The sequence below is a fragment of the Mus caroli genome, chromosome 4 (assembly GCF_900094665.2).
Source record: "Mus caroli chromosome 4, CAROLI_EIJ_v1.1, whole genome shotgun sequence".
NCBI classification, from domain to species: Eukaryota; Metazoa; Chordata; class Mammalia; order Rodentia; family Muridae; genus Mus; species Mus caroli.
The window spans coordinates 134,306,092-134,321,764 of record NC_034573.1 but is presented as its reverse complement, the minus strand read 5'-3'; the positions used below and the strand labels follow the sequence as shown (position 1 = coordinate 134,321,764).

The 15,673-nt window shown below is 40.3% G+C and overlaps 1 protein-coding gene across 1 annotated transcript; it reads right to left on the bottom strand.

Moving 5' to 3' along the window:
* Window positions 1-884: 884 nt before the first annotated feature.
* Window positions 885-9,323, bottom strand: LOC110293624 (arylacetamide deacetylase-like 4). Its single transcript, XM_021161503.1, has 4 exons — window positions 9,092-9,323; window positions 6,668-6,884; window positions 5,388-5,451; window positions 885-1,768 (listed from the first exon to the last, which is right to left on the bottom strand). Exons 1-4 carry the CDS (start codon window positions 9,257-9,259, stop codon window positions 994-996), a joined length of 1,224 nt encoding a protein of 407 aa, XP_021017162.1. The 5' UTR covers window positions 9,260-9,323; the 3' UTR covers window positions 885-993.
* Window positions 9,324-15,673: the final 6,350 nt, after the last annotated feature.

Below are 15,673 nucleotides of genomic sequence, written 5' to 3'. Positions count from 1 at the left end.
TATGGGGGACTTTTGGGATAGCATTGGAAATGTAACTGAGGAAAATATGTAATAAAAATTAAAAAAAAAAGTGCTTGAGCAAACATAGAGATAACACAAGATATAGGCATAACCATGGTCTTTAAGAAGGGCTCCAGTAGCCTGGGGAACAACAGCAAGAACAGCCAAATGGGATTGCACAAACTTGAAAACTTCATGCAGCACACGAAGCAATCAACAGTCATTAGGCAGTGTGCAAAATCAGAGATTCAACAGGAGATTAAAATCAAGAATACATAGAAATCCAAAAGATTGATTGCCAAAATCCAAATCATCCAATCAACAAATGGGAAAATGAATCAAACAATATATTTTTAAAAATGTGTCTAATAAATATTAGAAAAAAATCAACAATTTTGGTTATCCTGATAACCAAAGTACAAATCAAAACTACATCGAGATTCTATCCTACCTTAGTAAAAACCATTACAGAATTAATGATGTACTGGGCATGGTGACACCCACCTGAAGGCAGAGACAGACAGAACTCTGTAAGTTTGAGACCAGCCTGGTCTGCACAGCAAATACCAAGCCAGTCAGGACTACATAATGAATCCTTGTCTCGTGTGTGTGTGTGTGTGTGTGTGTGTGTGTGTGTGTGTGTGTGTGTGTATTGAAAATAAGAGGGAATCTGAGAATGAATTCATGGGACTTAGGGGCATTAGATAAGATATGGTATGTGCATCAAAGAAGAGCAAAGTTTGGAATAGTTTTGTATAAAACATGTAGCAAAATTCACTATTTTATATTTTAAAATAATAAAAGAAAGGGTTAAAAAACGAAGACTCACCCCTACCCTCAGGCCAGGATTCTTCTTGGCCATTCTCATTCATGGTACCAGAGATGCTGTCATATCTTCTATATTTTATTTTTTATTTTAATTCTTTCCTGCTATGGATTAGAGGGAGGCCTTATGCATGCTAAGCAGTTACTCTACCACTAAGCAGCTGTCATTCATAATTCCTTTATATAACTCACTACAGCATTCACTATGTTCAAGGAACAGGGGAATGAGAAAGGCTTCTTATCAAACAACACTATGCATCCATGAAAGCCATCCTCCACATGATGCCAGGTCACAGGAACCCCCTGGTCTTCCAAGCGCTTCTTATAGAGCAAGACATCATCACGGATAATGTCCCAGTGAAGGCTCACTAAGAATGCCTCAGGAAGCTGAGCAATGATTTTATCATCTGCTACGAGGGGAGAAACATCTATATTCATGGCATGTTTGGTTTCTAGATAAGCAGCCTCATTAAAAGGTGCAGGTGACTCAGGTGGCTGGTATGCAGTCCTGAACCTTTTAGGGATGTTGTCAGGGCTTAGCCATTTCTCATACTTCTTCCAGGCACTTGGAGATATACAGGCACCTGTCAACATGGCATCTTTCCAGGAGAGATCAATGGTCAGATATTTACAAATACAGGTCATCATGAAATCCCTGGTTAGGAATGCGATATTTTTGTTCATCAGATGTGATGGGGACTGGAAATAAAATGCCTGCAGAATTGGATAAATCAGGACCTGAGCCCGGATCTTGGGGAGATCTGTTCTACTCAACAAGGTCTGAGTGACAACAACTGCAGCCGCACCTCCAACGCTCTCTCCACAGATCACGACCCGAGAGGGGTCTATCCCATAGGCTTTCAGAGACTTCAGGAAGTGAATGGAGGCATTTATGCAATCATGGCATAGAGAAGGATGGTGGTAATAAGGAAGCTTTCGGTACCTACAGAAGGAAGACAGAGGACAGCACATCAGTTTGTGGGCAGGAATTACTGGCAGTTTTTTAAATTGCATTCTCTACTCATTCAAGAATCTACTTGATTTAATCTTCTGCATGACCCTAGGAATTGAAGACAGTCATCCCTATTTCCCCCTACATGAGTTTGAAGAATCTGCCAAAAGTCAGAGTTGTTGAAATTCTCTATTCAAACCCATGTTTTGATCAGATAGTGTTGACATACCATGCAAGTTAGAAACTGTTGGCCCTGAAATAGAAAAAGAACTGTTAAAGGCTAGGTTCACAAAAAAAACAAAAACAAAAACAAAAAAACAAAAAAACAAAAACAAAAACAAAAACAAAAAACAAAAAAAAACAAACAAAAACAAAAACAACAACAACAAAAAAAAAAAACCATGAAGATAGAAACCAAACTGTAATGACAGAAAAGAAGCAATATAAATTTTGGCTGATCCCACTGTTTCTGTAAAAAGAGATAGAGGAAAGAATGGTGAAATCAAAGTGTAGTTGCTTTAATCTATAGGGGGGAAATGAGAAGAAAGGGAATGGAAAGGGATGAGTGGGAAGGGAGTGGAGGATAAGAGAGAGAGGGAAAGGATAAGAGAGGAAAGGGAAGGTGAAGAAAAAGGAAGGGAGGGGAAGAAAGAAAGAATGGAGAGGAGAGGGGGAGGAAGGAGGAGAGAAAGCTCTCCTTATATCCAGCATATCTCAGGCATCTCTCTCAGGCACTATTCACTGAAGGCTCTTGACAGATCAAAGCTCTTGGTCCTGGCCTGTATGATAAAGATAGCTGAGTATGAGCCTGTGAGCAAACCAGTAAGCAATATTCTCCTATGGTTTTGTTTCAAGTTTTTGCTATAATTCCTGCCCTGCCTGTGACCTGAAAGTGATAGCCAAATGTACCCTTTCCTCCCTAGGTTTCTCTTGGTCAGAATGCTTTATCACAGAGACAGAATGCAAACTAGGATAGTAATTATTTAGCAATGTAATGAGTACCTGCAGAATCACCATCCAGCAATGCCTGTCGCCTTCATTGTGATTTCAGCCACCCTTTACTGCTCTCTCATAATCCTCCAGGCCTCCATAGACAAAAGGGCTCTAATGAATGTGTCACATTAGTCTAATTTACATTATGTCATTGAGTCTGTTTACTTATAAGATCTTTCTTTTTTATTCTAAATGGTGAGTACATGTATGTGTACATGTACACATAAGACTCAGTGCATTAGGGGGACAGATAAGGGCATTCATTGTATTTCCGATCTAAGGGATCTGAAATACAGACAGTTGAGAGTGCTAGGATCTGAACTGGGGTGTCTGCAAAAGTGGTACATACTCTTAACCACTAAGACATGTCTCTGACCATGGAAGAAATTCTATTGATTTTAATTAATTTGACGTCACATAGAAGTTATTAAGGTATTAATGTTGAACATATTTTCCTTAATTTTATTCTGTTAAGATCTCCTTATCTTGGCATACTCTTATGGTTCTATGATTATGTAATATTTCCTAAATCACATGATCCCTTATAAGACTTCCTGTTCAAATCTTAGTGCCTAGGTGATTGATCCAGTCATTGAGAGAGTACCATATCATAAAGCTTCCAGCATTATTAATGGTTTAGTTACTGGTGGGTTCATAACTTGATTTCACTTTGTAATAGTTATCAAAACAGGTATGTGTTTGGAATTAAGCACTTTTATTCACTAAGCCATCTTGCCAGCCCACTTAGCTGGTGATAACTAAGCAAAATATACAACAAAAAGAAAATCTATAGCTTGCCAGAAAAGTTGTAGATACAGAAGATCCAATTGTTAAAGAGTTTGACATCTTTACAAACAAATAAAATGGCTATTGATCTAGCTTAGTGAATAAGTACTTGCTGCTCAATCATCCAGAGTCTGGATCCCATACCAACAGTTGGTGTCTTGAATGCTTATAGTCCCATGGGATCTACTTGCCTCTTCTTGCTTCTTTGCACACACCCAACTACATGTGTACATGTACTCAAAGATATAGACACACACACTAAAAGCTTTAAATAAATAAATACATAAACAGACAAATAACTAAATATCAAATGCTTTGTGCTGGGACAGAGGGGAAAAATCACTTAGCTATTGAACAGACCTCACCCATGACAGACTCCTGGATAAAACTGCAAACGTGGTAGAAAACTTTTGCTTGAGAATATAGTACTGCCAGGGTACTCTGCTTGCAATGGTCTACCTAGAAAATTGCCTTCTCAGGATTCATTTCCATTACTAGTTGCCTAGACTCAAAGTCCAACATGGACATGTCCTAAGGGAATCAGCTAGCGTTACAGCTGGTGGCAAGGTAGGCATCATCCTCATGATGCTGAAAGTGCAAGCAAGTGAAATATAGTCACTTAGTTGTAGAAGCTTCCACCCAGGTCCAAAGATAAGCCGTGGAGACCAAGTAAAGTATAAGACAGTTGGGATCATGTACTATGCCCATGAGAAGGAATGTGTAAACCTGTGTGGTGAAGGCTATGCTCCAATAGAGACCTGAGGAAATAGAAGATGCTGGGAATTTGAACAGTATGATGAAAACAGCACAGGCAAAGGTCAGATGAAAGCTAAGAAGGTAGCCAAGCAGACTTCAGCCAGCAGAGATACAGAAGGATGAAAGCCCAAATTATTTGAAAGTTGAGTCATTCTCCATGTACCCAGATAAAGGCAGGAAACTATAAGACACAAATTGCCCTGGTATGTTTTTGTCTTTCTTGAACCTAGCTGTTCCCTCTATAACACCAAGTCTTTTTCTGTGAGTGAGGCTGTTTTCCCTGTGACATTGTATGTTGGAATAATGGAATTTGCCCTTTTAATTATGTGGCAGTTCACAGCTGAGAATTAGCCAAAGTTGCAGAAGACTTTGGAATTGAATCTCTCAACAAAACTGGGACTATTAATCTTGGGGACTATTGCACTATATACATTTTGAGTTGGCCATCAGTCTTGGATGTGATTCTGTGTCGATATAAAGTCTCCCTCAAAAAGTCTGTTAGCAACTTGTTCCCTAGATATGGATCAAATCATTGAGATATAACTGGACTGTAGAAGTCTGACATTACCAATAGGATAATTCATTCATTGATTTATAAGTTGATAGCATTATTGGAATTTGGGACTCATTGTAAGATATAGACATCTCAGGGTGTGTCTTTGAATGGCACCTTATCTCTGGCCTCTTTTCTCTTTGCTTCCTGACTACCATAAATGTAGTCACATTTGATGTATTATACCCTTTTACTTTGAGACTATTCCACCCTATAGAATAGCAATGAAGCAAATTGACCATAGACTGAATGAAGTTTCTGGAACTTTGAGTCAAAGTAAACTTTTCCTCCTTTAAGCGATTTATATGGTATTTGAACTAATAGCATTTTAAAAAGTGAATGAGGGTAACTAATTTTCACCATGGATAGTCCACTCACCCCCCAATGATGAGGCCCTTTTCTCATTTGCATGATGCTATGTCCATAGGTAAGAGTTTCTCTAGGGACAAAGACAAAGAACTGCCACTCCTTATGTTTCCCCCTGCCCTGTGGATAAGCCACCCACTGTCTGAAACTACTTACCCCACTGACACCAACACTGAATCTGTCTCTCGAGCCAGGAAGGCACACAGGTTGTGGTGAGAGTCTGTAAGAGAAGGCCAGGCTTGGTGTACTGCATGAGGAGGGCCCACAAATCCCCACCCAGTATTAGGAAAGCAGCTAATATGGTGACCATGGGCTGATATCTCTGTTCCTAGTCTTGCCTTTCCTAAGGACACCCAGGTAACCATGTCAAGGTAAATCCAGATATCTACCTCCATTAAGTCAGTCTCAGAAAGTAAGATGTTATCCATTTTCTCTGATTCGTGGGACCAGGTTTTATACAGATTTATGAAATCATATATGTATATATAAAATTAGAAGTAAATTTGCCTAAGGGACAAATGAGACCAATGAAGAGATGAGAAGACAGAATGTAGTGGTATACAGAGGAGGTATGCTCAAAGTATATTATATAGTTGTGTAAAGAATGACTTATGCAATCCAGTGTAGTTATATAAAAACAAAAATAAATATTTAGAATAAGCTCCGATGTTATGTTTGTACAAGGCACTCAGCCTGGTTATTTACTGTTTCCATATGAATTCTTTGCTCCTTGTGGAATTTTCCCCCAATATTTTTTAAAGAGTTTATTTTTTAAACTATGTATATATGTGTATACAGAGGGTATGTGGACCTGAGGAGTGTAGAGGTCAGAAGAGGATATCAGGTCTCCTGGAGCTGGAGTTACAAGCACTTGTGAGGCTCTGGATGTACTCAATGGGAACTAAACTATGCTCCTCTGCAAGAGAAGTGAGCACTTCTAACCTGTGAACCATCTTTTCCTTAGTCTTGTTTTGAAGTACAATATTGTTTATCCTAGAGGCTGACTTTCTAGAGTCTCTAGTTTTGCAGTCCAGTTCTTACTGACTTCACCCAGGTCTTCAGCTATACAACATTGACTCTTTCCATTCCTTGGTCCTCAAATTTCACTTTTTTTTTTTTTTTTGAGACTGACTGATTAGAAAACCCGAGGTGCTGTGATTCTGAGTCACTCCCTATGCTATGCCCACATTGTCCAATCTAAAACCATATACCCTCCTATTTGTGTTCTGTAAGGTCCAGCCTCCTACTTTGACTGGCAGGCCAATGAGGGCAGGGACTGAGTCTAGTTCTCTGTACTCTGGGAATCCACAGATAGATTAAAGGAGCTCCAATGGTTGCTTGCTTTCACTCCCTCTCAAGATACCATCATGGAAAGTGGGTTGAGTGGTGGAGGTTGTGAAGTCCCTCTCCTTTGGTACTATAGGGATGTTTCTTACCCAAGCTGCCAATCATTGCTCCTCCTCCATGGAAAAAGAGGATGCCTCGTCGGGGTTTGGAGGAGGCTGCCTTGGGACAAAAGAGCCTTACAGGGATTGTGCCAAAACGCAGGTCCTTCACAAACACACCAAGGTTCTCCTTTGATGAAAGGCTGTCTTGTACAAAGCAGAAAAATTGAGGCATGGAGCAAATGTTCATCTTCTCAAGTATATACCCCTGTAGGAAAGAGAGAACAGTTGGAGAATTTCAAGATGCCTCTATCCTTTCTACTCTTCACATGCTGCCCTTGTTGCTGCCCTTCTCCACTCTGTGTTCTGCACAAAGCTTCCACTTGAATGTAGTACAACTGGTTGCTCCAAAGACGCATGAATATCTAAATCTGTTCATGAAGATCTAGGGCATGGGAGATTTGAACAGTAAAGAAAGAAGAGCCATTTTCTGGCAGTCTTTGTAGCCCAGTAGCTTGGTTATATGTCAGTCTTAGCTCATCTCTACCACGATGTACCCAATTTGCACAGAACAGTGGAGCCTTTGTTTATCCTTTAGACATTCTTTCAAAGAATGTGAGGGAAGCAAATATTTCTGGTCCTAGGTCCCCATGATTCTGGCTATTCTCCTTTTCAGAGTCAACAGCAAAGTTGAGGCTTGGTGCAGAACATGCCATAGACTTTAGGTCCCTCTGCACAGACTATGCATCCCCAAACTTTGTACTTAGGGGAAACTTGTTGAAGTTCCCTTGACCATGAAATGGAGAGCCACTATCATCTTTTCCAGGCTTGTCTGGATGGAATAAAGGGAGTATGTTTTAGAAACATGATACTCTCCAAATGTGGAGAAGGCAGCTGATGGGGATGATGTCATCAATAAACCTGAGGTCATGACCACTTTAATTCCCAAAGAGACAAAAAGCAAGACTGGAACCTGAAAGCTATGTATGCCTCTTCATGATGAGCACTGTGACCACTGTAGGGCTGAGGCTGTGACTGGATTAATGAATTATCTGTCACTTGTTAACACATTCACTGACACAATGGGCATAAAGCAAAGCATAACAGTGGACCTCACTTTCCATATTTGATTCCTATTGTATTGTAACATGCTCTCCTCTCTCAGTGTGAAAAGCACTGATGACTTTAGAAGATGCTCTAGATCTTGGATGGTCCCTACACAAAGTCTCCATGATCTCTGCTGGATAGACAGCATTTGTCATCTTTTCTGATATATTTTTAGGGTAGCAAAGTTCCTGAGCCATATTCTCTGGGAAAGTATCTCAACATGTTCATATACCAAGAGGGGAAGAATAGAATGAACTAGATTTCCATCAGTCTGTGCTGAGAAGAGGCTAGATGAACTCAATAAACCCTTCCAGATTGCTCTGTCCCCAATAAACTATTGATTTTTTTTTGCCACACTCAAATCCTAAACTCCTTTGACTTTATTTGTTTAACTGTCTTTTCAATTATGTCTTTTCAATCCTGTCTTTTCAATATTTATTTTTATTTTTGTGAATGAGGATTATTGCACCAGGTGTGTACCTGGTCCCCTGAGGCCAGAATAGAGGCCAGAATAGAGGCCAGAATAGAGCATCATATCCTCTGAGAATTGAAATTAAAGATTGTCATGAGTCATTATGTGGGTGCTGCGAACTGACTCGGGTCTTCAGGAGGACTAAATACTGAGCCACCTATATAGTTTGGTTTAAAGATCTTCTAAGCACATAGGTTATTCACTTTTTAATAGTTTGTATATAAGGAAGCTCCTACTCCCCACTCCAGTACATATAAAGCTATAATAGATCAAATTAGTTTCAAGTTAATTTTTCTTTTGTCTAGTTTCTTGTAATCCAGGATTGAATTTAAGACAGGATAAGATTTTTCTTCTGTCTTTTCCAACTCTATACTTTTCCCCCCACTGGCAGAAACCCTGGCCTAAGAGATATTAAAACCCCAGGACTCTAGCTCACAATGGCTATCCCTAACCATTCCAAACTGATGAACAACCAAATGCTGTAACACACCCCAGAAGACTGAGGTCACATATCCCTAACTGAAGGTTCTTATTTTACTGATGAGGAATCAGAAGTATTTCAATCACCCATGTAAGGACTTACTCAATTAAGCCAGAGTCATGAAGGACTACACTTTCCCCATCCAATTTCTGGCATTTGTCAGGGACTCAGACTGTTCTCATCAGAAACCAACTTCCCAGTTTCTTCTCTGCTGATTCTTGTTTCATGAAATAAAGGAAGTGAGAGGGCACACACAGTGTGTTGTTCTTAAGAAGTCCTCAGCATCTCACCTGACATATCACTACTGACCAACACACATTGGCCATTAGATTGTATAAATCTTTGCAAAACACTTTCCTCAGACTGAAGTTCAGTCTACCCTGGCAGGACATGATTATTAAGAAACAAAATTTACCCATGTGGTTGTCAGAAGAAAGCAGTAGTGTAGAATCCGAAACTTCACAGGATGTGGAATGGAAGCAGGCATATCAAACATAAGGAAGTGGTCTATGAGAACCCACACGTTGACTCCCAGGACCAGGAGACACACGGTCGCAAGAAGAAATCCCACCAAGTAAAGCATGGCCTTTGTATTCCTTCAGAGGGAGCCGAGGAAAACATGTACCCTGGGAAGACTTCATGGAACTTTTCTCTCACAAAACCAGGTGCCTTATAACCTTCAAAGAGGCACCATGGCCTAACCTCACCCCTTTTCAAAACCATCTAGATAATGGACGGATCCCCATGTGAACTGATTACAGCAAACCCCAGCTCAGAGAGACTCCTGTCATGCCAGGAGAAGTGAAACCCTGGTACAATATCCCCAGGGCAGAATAGTTTGTCATTGCACCACCCAGGGAGTCAACAATCTGGTTAGAAGACAAACAGTTTTGGAGAAGGGGTTATCTGGAAAGTGATGCCAAGTGGCAGTCAAGTCCCTAGGAATTGGAGTAAATTCACAGGAATCATCTAAGATACTCTGTGACTCTCCTCTCAGGTGTGAAATCAGAGATTAGAGAGGTGGTGAACCCCAATGAGGAAAGGCATTGTGCAGTGTCTAGAATAATCCATTCTTCTCCAACCTCACCTTTCCTCTCTCGTCAGTAGCCTCATTTGCCTAATAATAGTTTCACAATTTCTCCTTGGACTCATCCCCAACCTTATGTCCCACATGCACATATTTGGAAGTCTAAGCCCATGCAATCTAAATATATTGCCATAAACCAGATAAGCTAATTTTGAGAGATATTTTAAACAACTATTCTTTTCTTTTCTTTTCTTTTCTTTTCTTTTCTTTTCTTTTCTTTTCTTTTCTTTTCTTTTCTTTTCCTTTCCTCCTTCCAATAATGAAACCAGATAAATCACGAGACCACAGTTTGAAAAGAATTACAGACTAGTATCAGTAATATACATAGATGGTGCAATAATTCTAAAGAAAAGGCCAGCAATTTATTTATTTATTTTTATTTTTAAAAAATTTTATTAGATATATTCTTCATTTACATTTCAAATGCTATCCCAAAAGTCCCCTATACCCTCCCCCTGCCCTGTTCCCCTACCCATTCACTCTCACTTCTTGGCCCTGGCATTCCCCTGTACTGGGGCATATAAAGTTTGCAAGACCAAGGGGCCTCTTCCCAATGATGGCCGACTAGGCCATCTTCTGCTACATATGCAGCTAGAGACATGAGCTCTGGGGGGTACTGGTTAGTTCATATTGTTGTTCCACCTACAGGGTTGCAGACCCCTTCAGCTCCCTGGGTTCTTTCTCTAGCTCCTCCATTGGGGGTCCTGTGTTCCATCCTATAGATGACTGTGGGCATCCACTTCTGTATTTACCAGGCACTGGCATAGCCTCACAAGAAACAGCTATATCAGGGTCCTTTCAGCAAAATCTTGCTAGTGTATGCCATGGTGTCAGCGTTTGGAGGCTGATTATGGGATGGATCCCAAGGTATGGCAGTCTCTAGATGGTCAATCCTTTTGTCTTAGCTCCAAACTTTGTCTCTGTAACTCCTTCCATGGGTATTTTGTTCCCTATTCTAAGGAGGAATGAAGTATCCATGTGTTGGTCTTCCTTCTTGTTTCTTGTGTTTTGTAAATTGTATCTTAGGTATTCTAGGCTTCTGGGATAATATCCACTTATCAGTGAGTGCATATCAAGTGAGTTCTTTTGTGATTGGGTTACCTCGCTCAGGATGATGTCCTCCAGATACATCCATTTACCTAAGAATTCCATAAATTCATTGTTTTTCATAGCTGAGTAGTACCCCATTGTATAAATGTACCACATTTTCTGTATCCATTCCTCTGTTGAGGGACATCTGGGTTCTTTCCAGCCTCTGGCTATTATAAATAGGGCTCCTATGAACATAGTGGAGCATGTGTCCTTTTTACCGGTTGGGACATCTTCTGGGTATAATGCCCAGGAGAGGAATTGCTGGATGTTCTGGTAGTACTATGTCCAGTTTTCTGAAGAACCACCAGACTTATTTCCAGACTGGTTTTAACAACTTTTCTATGAGCATATTTGTGTGTGTGTGTGTGTGTGTGTGTGCATACTCTTTCATGTGTGTGTTGACATGTGTGTGTACACATTGAAACCAGGCATATTTCTTAGATGATTTCTACTTTATTTACTAAGGCATGACCTTTCTCTGAATGTTGAGCTCATCGGCTCTAGCCTGCTTGTCCTGGGGATCCCCTGTGTCTACCTTCCTACCTGTCTTCCTACCATCATACCTGCCCAGATTTTAAGTGCTCTGAGCTTCAATTCTCCCATTATGCTTTACGAACTGAACCATCTTCATAGCACTGAGCACACTTTTAAAAAGGTAAAATGAAAAATCCAATGCTCAAATCCATAGCCATTTCCTTTGTTGGATTTTTGATGCTAGAGCACATTTCATGCTCTGATATGGGTTTTCCCTTCCTCTTGGGACTGTTTGTTCACTGCAAGAATCTTCTAATCCAGTGGCTCAAAAAAATTCATAATAGTCATTAATATGCCACCTATTAAAGGACTCAGAGGATTATAGTACAGGGTCTTTGTAAAGTATGTGATAACCCACTAGAGGCTTAGGTTCATCCCTAGTATAAACAATAAGAAGTTAGTCCTTCCACATTATTCATCTTCTGGCATTAGTACTCCTTGCTGGTGGGGTAGAGAAGGGAAGAGAGGAATAGCATATTTGTGGTTGTCTTGAGACGTAGATAAAGAAGCACTTATGTTACACTAAGCATATTTTTAGGTACCAAGTACACATGAATGGGCGTGTATGTTGGCCATTGGCAGAATGCTGATGCTTGCCCTCAAAAGATATATCACCTATATAGCAGGTGGCCATCATTCAGGTAATGGTCAGTGTGTGTGTGTGTGTGTGTGTGTGTGTGTGTGTGTGTGTGTGTGTGATAAAGCTAGGTTAGTGTAAGGATCACGAAATATGATGGCACTGATGGAGATGGAGAGGAACACATGCAAGGATGGGTACCTTTATAAGAGAGAGAGAAAGAAGGAAACTACACAGAGACAAGGAAGGAAGGCAGCTTAAAGCTTTAATGTGAAGAGGTGATATTTTTATGAGACAAACTGCACTGTGTACCACAAGGAGCATGAGAAAGAAAGACACTGGGCCTTATACTCAGACACTATGCCTACATCCCCACTGCTCCTCTCTGTTTTTCCATACACTGGCACTTTGAATGTATGTGGCAACATCCTAAAAATTATACTGGAAGTGGAACAGGAGGAAGCCTGTGTTAGGCATTTTCTCTCACTGCTTCTTGTCTTCCATATGATGTGCTAGTTCTGCACACCCTCCTAGCCATGATGAATGGGAACTTCTGAAACTTTGTTCCAAACTATATTTGTTTCCTTTAGTTAGCTATTCCAAACTACATCTCTGCTTCTGTTAGTTGATTTCTAGGATATGTTGTCACAATAGCATGAACAGTGATTACTAGTATTGGTCTCAGAAAAGCTGTGTTTGGGTAAAAGTGAAAGGTATGCAGCTCCTGTTTCATTAGTTCATTGCATCTGGGAAGCAGTGGGACTTGGAGCTTCTATTGGTGCATAGAAAAGACAGGCCATACATAAACTACTGGGCTACCTCCAGCATGGAGAGAAGTTCTTCCCTTTCCTGTGATAAGAAAGAGCTGTGTTGACGAGGGTAGGGCAAAGATTTTTCTAATAACTAGAAGTGAAAGAAGAAAAAAAATGCTGTTCCATTTTCTTAAATTTTAACTTATGTTCTAAATCAATAAATGTGAACAGTCAGAATGTCAATAGTGAAGTCTGTGTGTTCCATAAAAACCATCCTGGGCCATACTCCTGCTAAATGAGGCTCTGCCTCTTCATTCATGAGGTCAAGGTTGCTATATGATCACTAGAGAAAGCTAACATGTTACTTCATTTTCAGACACTTGCATAGGGCACACTATTATTCCTAACATGCAGGATGTAGAGGGAGGAGAGTCTCTGCAATTGTAAGGCTATCCAGAACTACATAGTGTGATCATGTCTCAAAGTAAGAAAAAGGTTTCCTTTGGAGACCAGGAAACAGACTAGGCTGGCCTTGAATTCAATATGTGGCTGAACTTGAAAATGCATTTCTTGAAATGGTCTGGAGACCATATGGGATATGAATATGCATGCCATTTTATTTATTTATTTATTTATTTATTTATTTATTTATTTTTAGGAAGAAGAGGGAGATGGCTAAGCAGTTAAGAGCATTATCTGTTCTTACAGAGCACCGGAGTTCAGTTTCCAGCACCTATGTGTCAGTCAGTTCATAGCCATCCTTACCTACAGTTTTAGGGGATCCAATGCATATGCATACACACAGGAAAACATGCATAAAAGTAAATCAATAAGAAAAAACATTTCATATTCCATATGGCCTCCAGAGGTTCCCAGAACAACCTTGGTTCGGACTACCATTTGATAGCCTGAGACCTGATTTTGGATGTCTGTTTAAGAACTTGAGCCCAGGAAAAACTCCCTATAGCTCACCTTTTCTTTCTAGTTCCCTTCCTCTCTGTTTTCTGCCTGTTTTTTACTGAAATTGTCTTTTTTTATTTATTAGGTATTTTCTTCATTTACATTTCCAATGCTATCCCAAAAGTCCCCCCATACCCTCCTCCCCCAATCCCCTATCCACCCACTCCCACTTCTTGGACCTGGCTTCCTGTGTACTGAGGCATATAAAGTTTGCAAGACCAAGGGGCCTCTCTTACCAATGATATCCAACAAGGCCATCTTTTGAGCATATGCGGCTAGAGACATGAGCTCCAGGGGGTACTGGTTAGTTCATATTGTAGTTCCACCTATAGCGTTGCAGGCCCCTTTAGGTCCTTGAGTACTTTCTCTAGTTCCTCCATTGGGGGCCCTGTGATCCATCCAAAAGCTGACTGTGAGCATCCACTTCTGTGTTTGCTAGGCCCCGGCATAGCCTCACAAAAAACAAGTATATCATGGTCCTTTCAGCTAAACCTTGCTAGTGTATGCAATGGGGTCAGTATTTGGAGGCTGATTATGGAATGGATCCCAAGGTGTGGCAGTCTCTAGATGGTCCATCCTTTTGTCTCAGCTCCAAACTTTGTCTCTGTAACTCCTTCCAGGGGTGTTTTGTTCCCAATATAAAAAAGGGGCAAAGTGTACACACTTTGGTCTTCCATCTTCTTGAGTTTCATGTGTTTTGCAAATTGTATCTTGTATCTTGGGTATTCTAAGTTTCTGGGCTAATATCCACTTATCAGTGAGTACATATCATGTGAGTTATTTTGTGATTGGTTTACCTCACTCAAGATGATGCCCTCCAGGTCCATCTATTTGCTCAGAAATTTAACGCATTCATTCTTTTTAATAGCTGAGTAATGCTCCATTGTGTAAATGTATGACATTTTCTGTATCCATTCCTATGTTGAGGGGCATCTGGGTTTTTTCCAGCTTCTGGCTATTCTAAATAAGGCTGCTATGAACATAGTGGAGCATGTGTTCTTCTTACCAGTTGGAACATCTTCTGGATATATGCCCAGGAGAGGTATTGCGGGACCCTCCAGTAGTACTATGTCCAAATTTCTGAGGAACCACCAGACTTATTTCCAGAGTGGTTATACAAGCTTGCAATCCCATCAACAATGGAGGAGTGTTCCTCTTTCTCCACATCCTTGCCAGCATCTGCTGTCACCTGAATTTTTTATCTTAGCCATTCTGACTGGTGTGAGGTGGAATCTCAGAGTTGTTTTGATTTGCATTATCCTGATGATTAAGGATGCTGAACATTTTTCGGGTGCTTCTCAGCCATTCATTATTCCTCAGGTGAGAATTCTTTGTTTAGCTCTGAGCCCCATTTTTAATGGGGTTATTTGATTTTCTGGAGTCCACTTTCTAGAGTTCTTTATATATATTGGATATTAGTCCCCTATCTGATTTAGGATAGGTAAAGATCCTTTCCCAATCGGTTAGTGGCCTTTTTGTCTTATTGACGGTGTCTTTGGCCTTACAAAAGCTTTACAATATTATGAGGTACATTTGTTGATTCTCGATCTTAAGCACAAGCCATTGCTGTTCTATTCAGGAATTTTCCCCCTGTGCCCATATCTTGGGGGCTTTTCCCGACTTTCTCCTCTATAAGTTTCACTGTCTCTAGTTTTATGTGGAGTTCCTTGATCCACTTAGATTTGACCTTAGTACAAGGAGATAGGAATGGATAAATTCACATTCTTCTACATGTTAACTGCCAGTTGTGCCAGCACCATTTGTTGAAAATACTATCTTTTTTTCAATGGATGCTTTTAGCTCCCTTATCAAAGATCAAATGACCATAGGTGTGTGGGTTCATTTCTGGGTCTTCAACTCTATTCCATTGGTCTACTTGTCTGTCGCTATACCAGTACCATGTAGTTTTTATCACAATTGCTCTGTAGTAAAGCTTTAGGTCAGGCATGGTGATTCCACCAGAGGTTCTTTTATCCTTGAGAAGAGTTTTTGCTA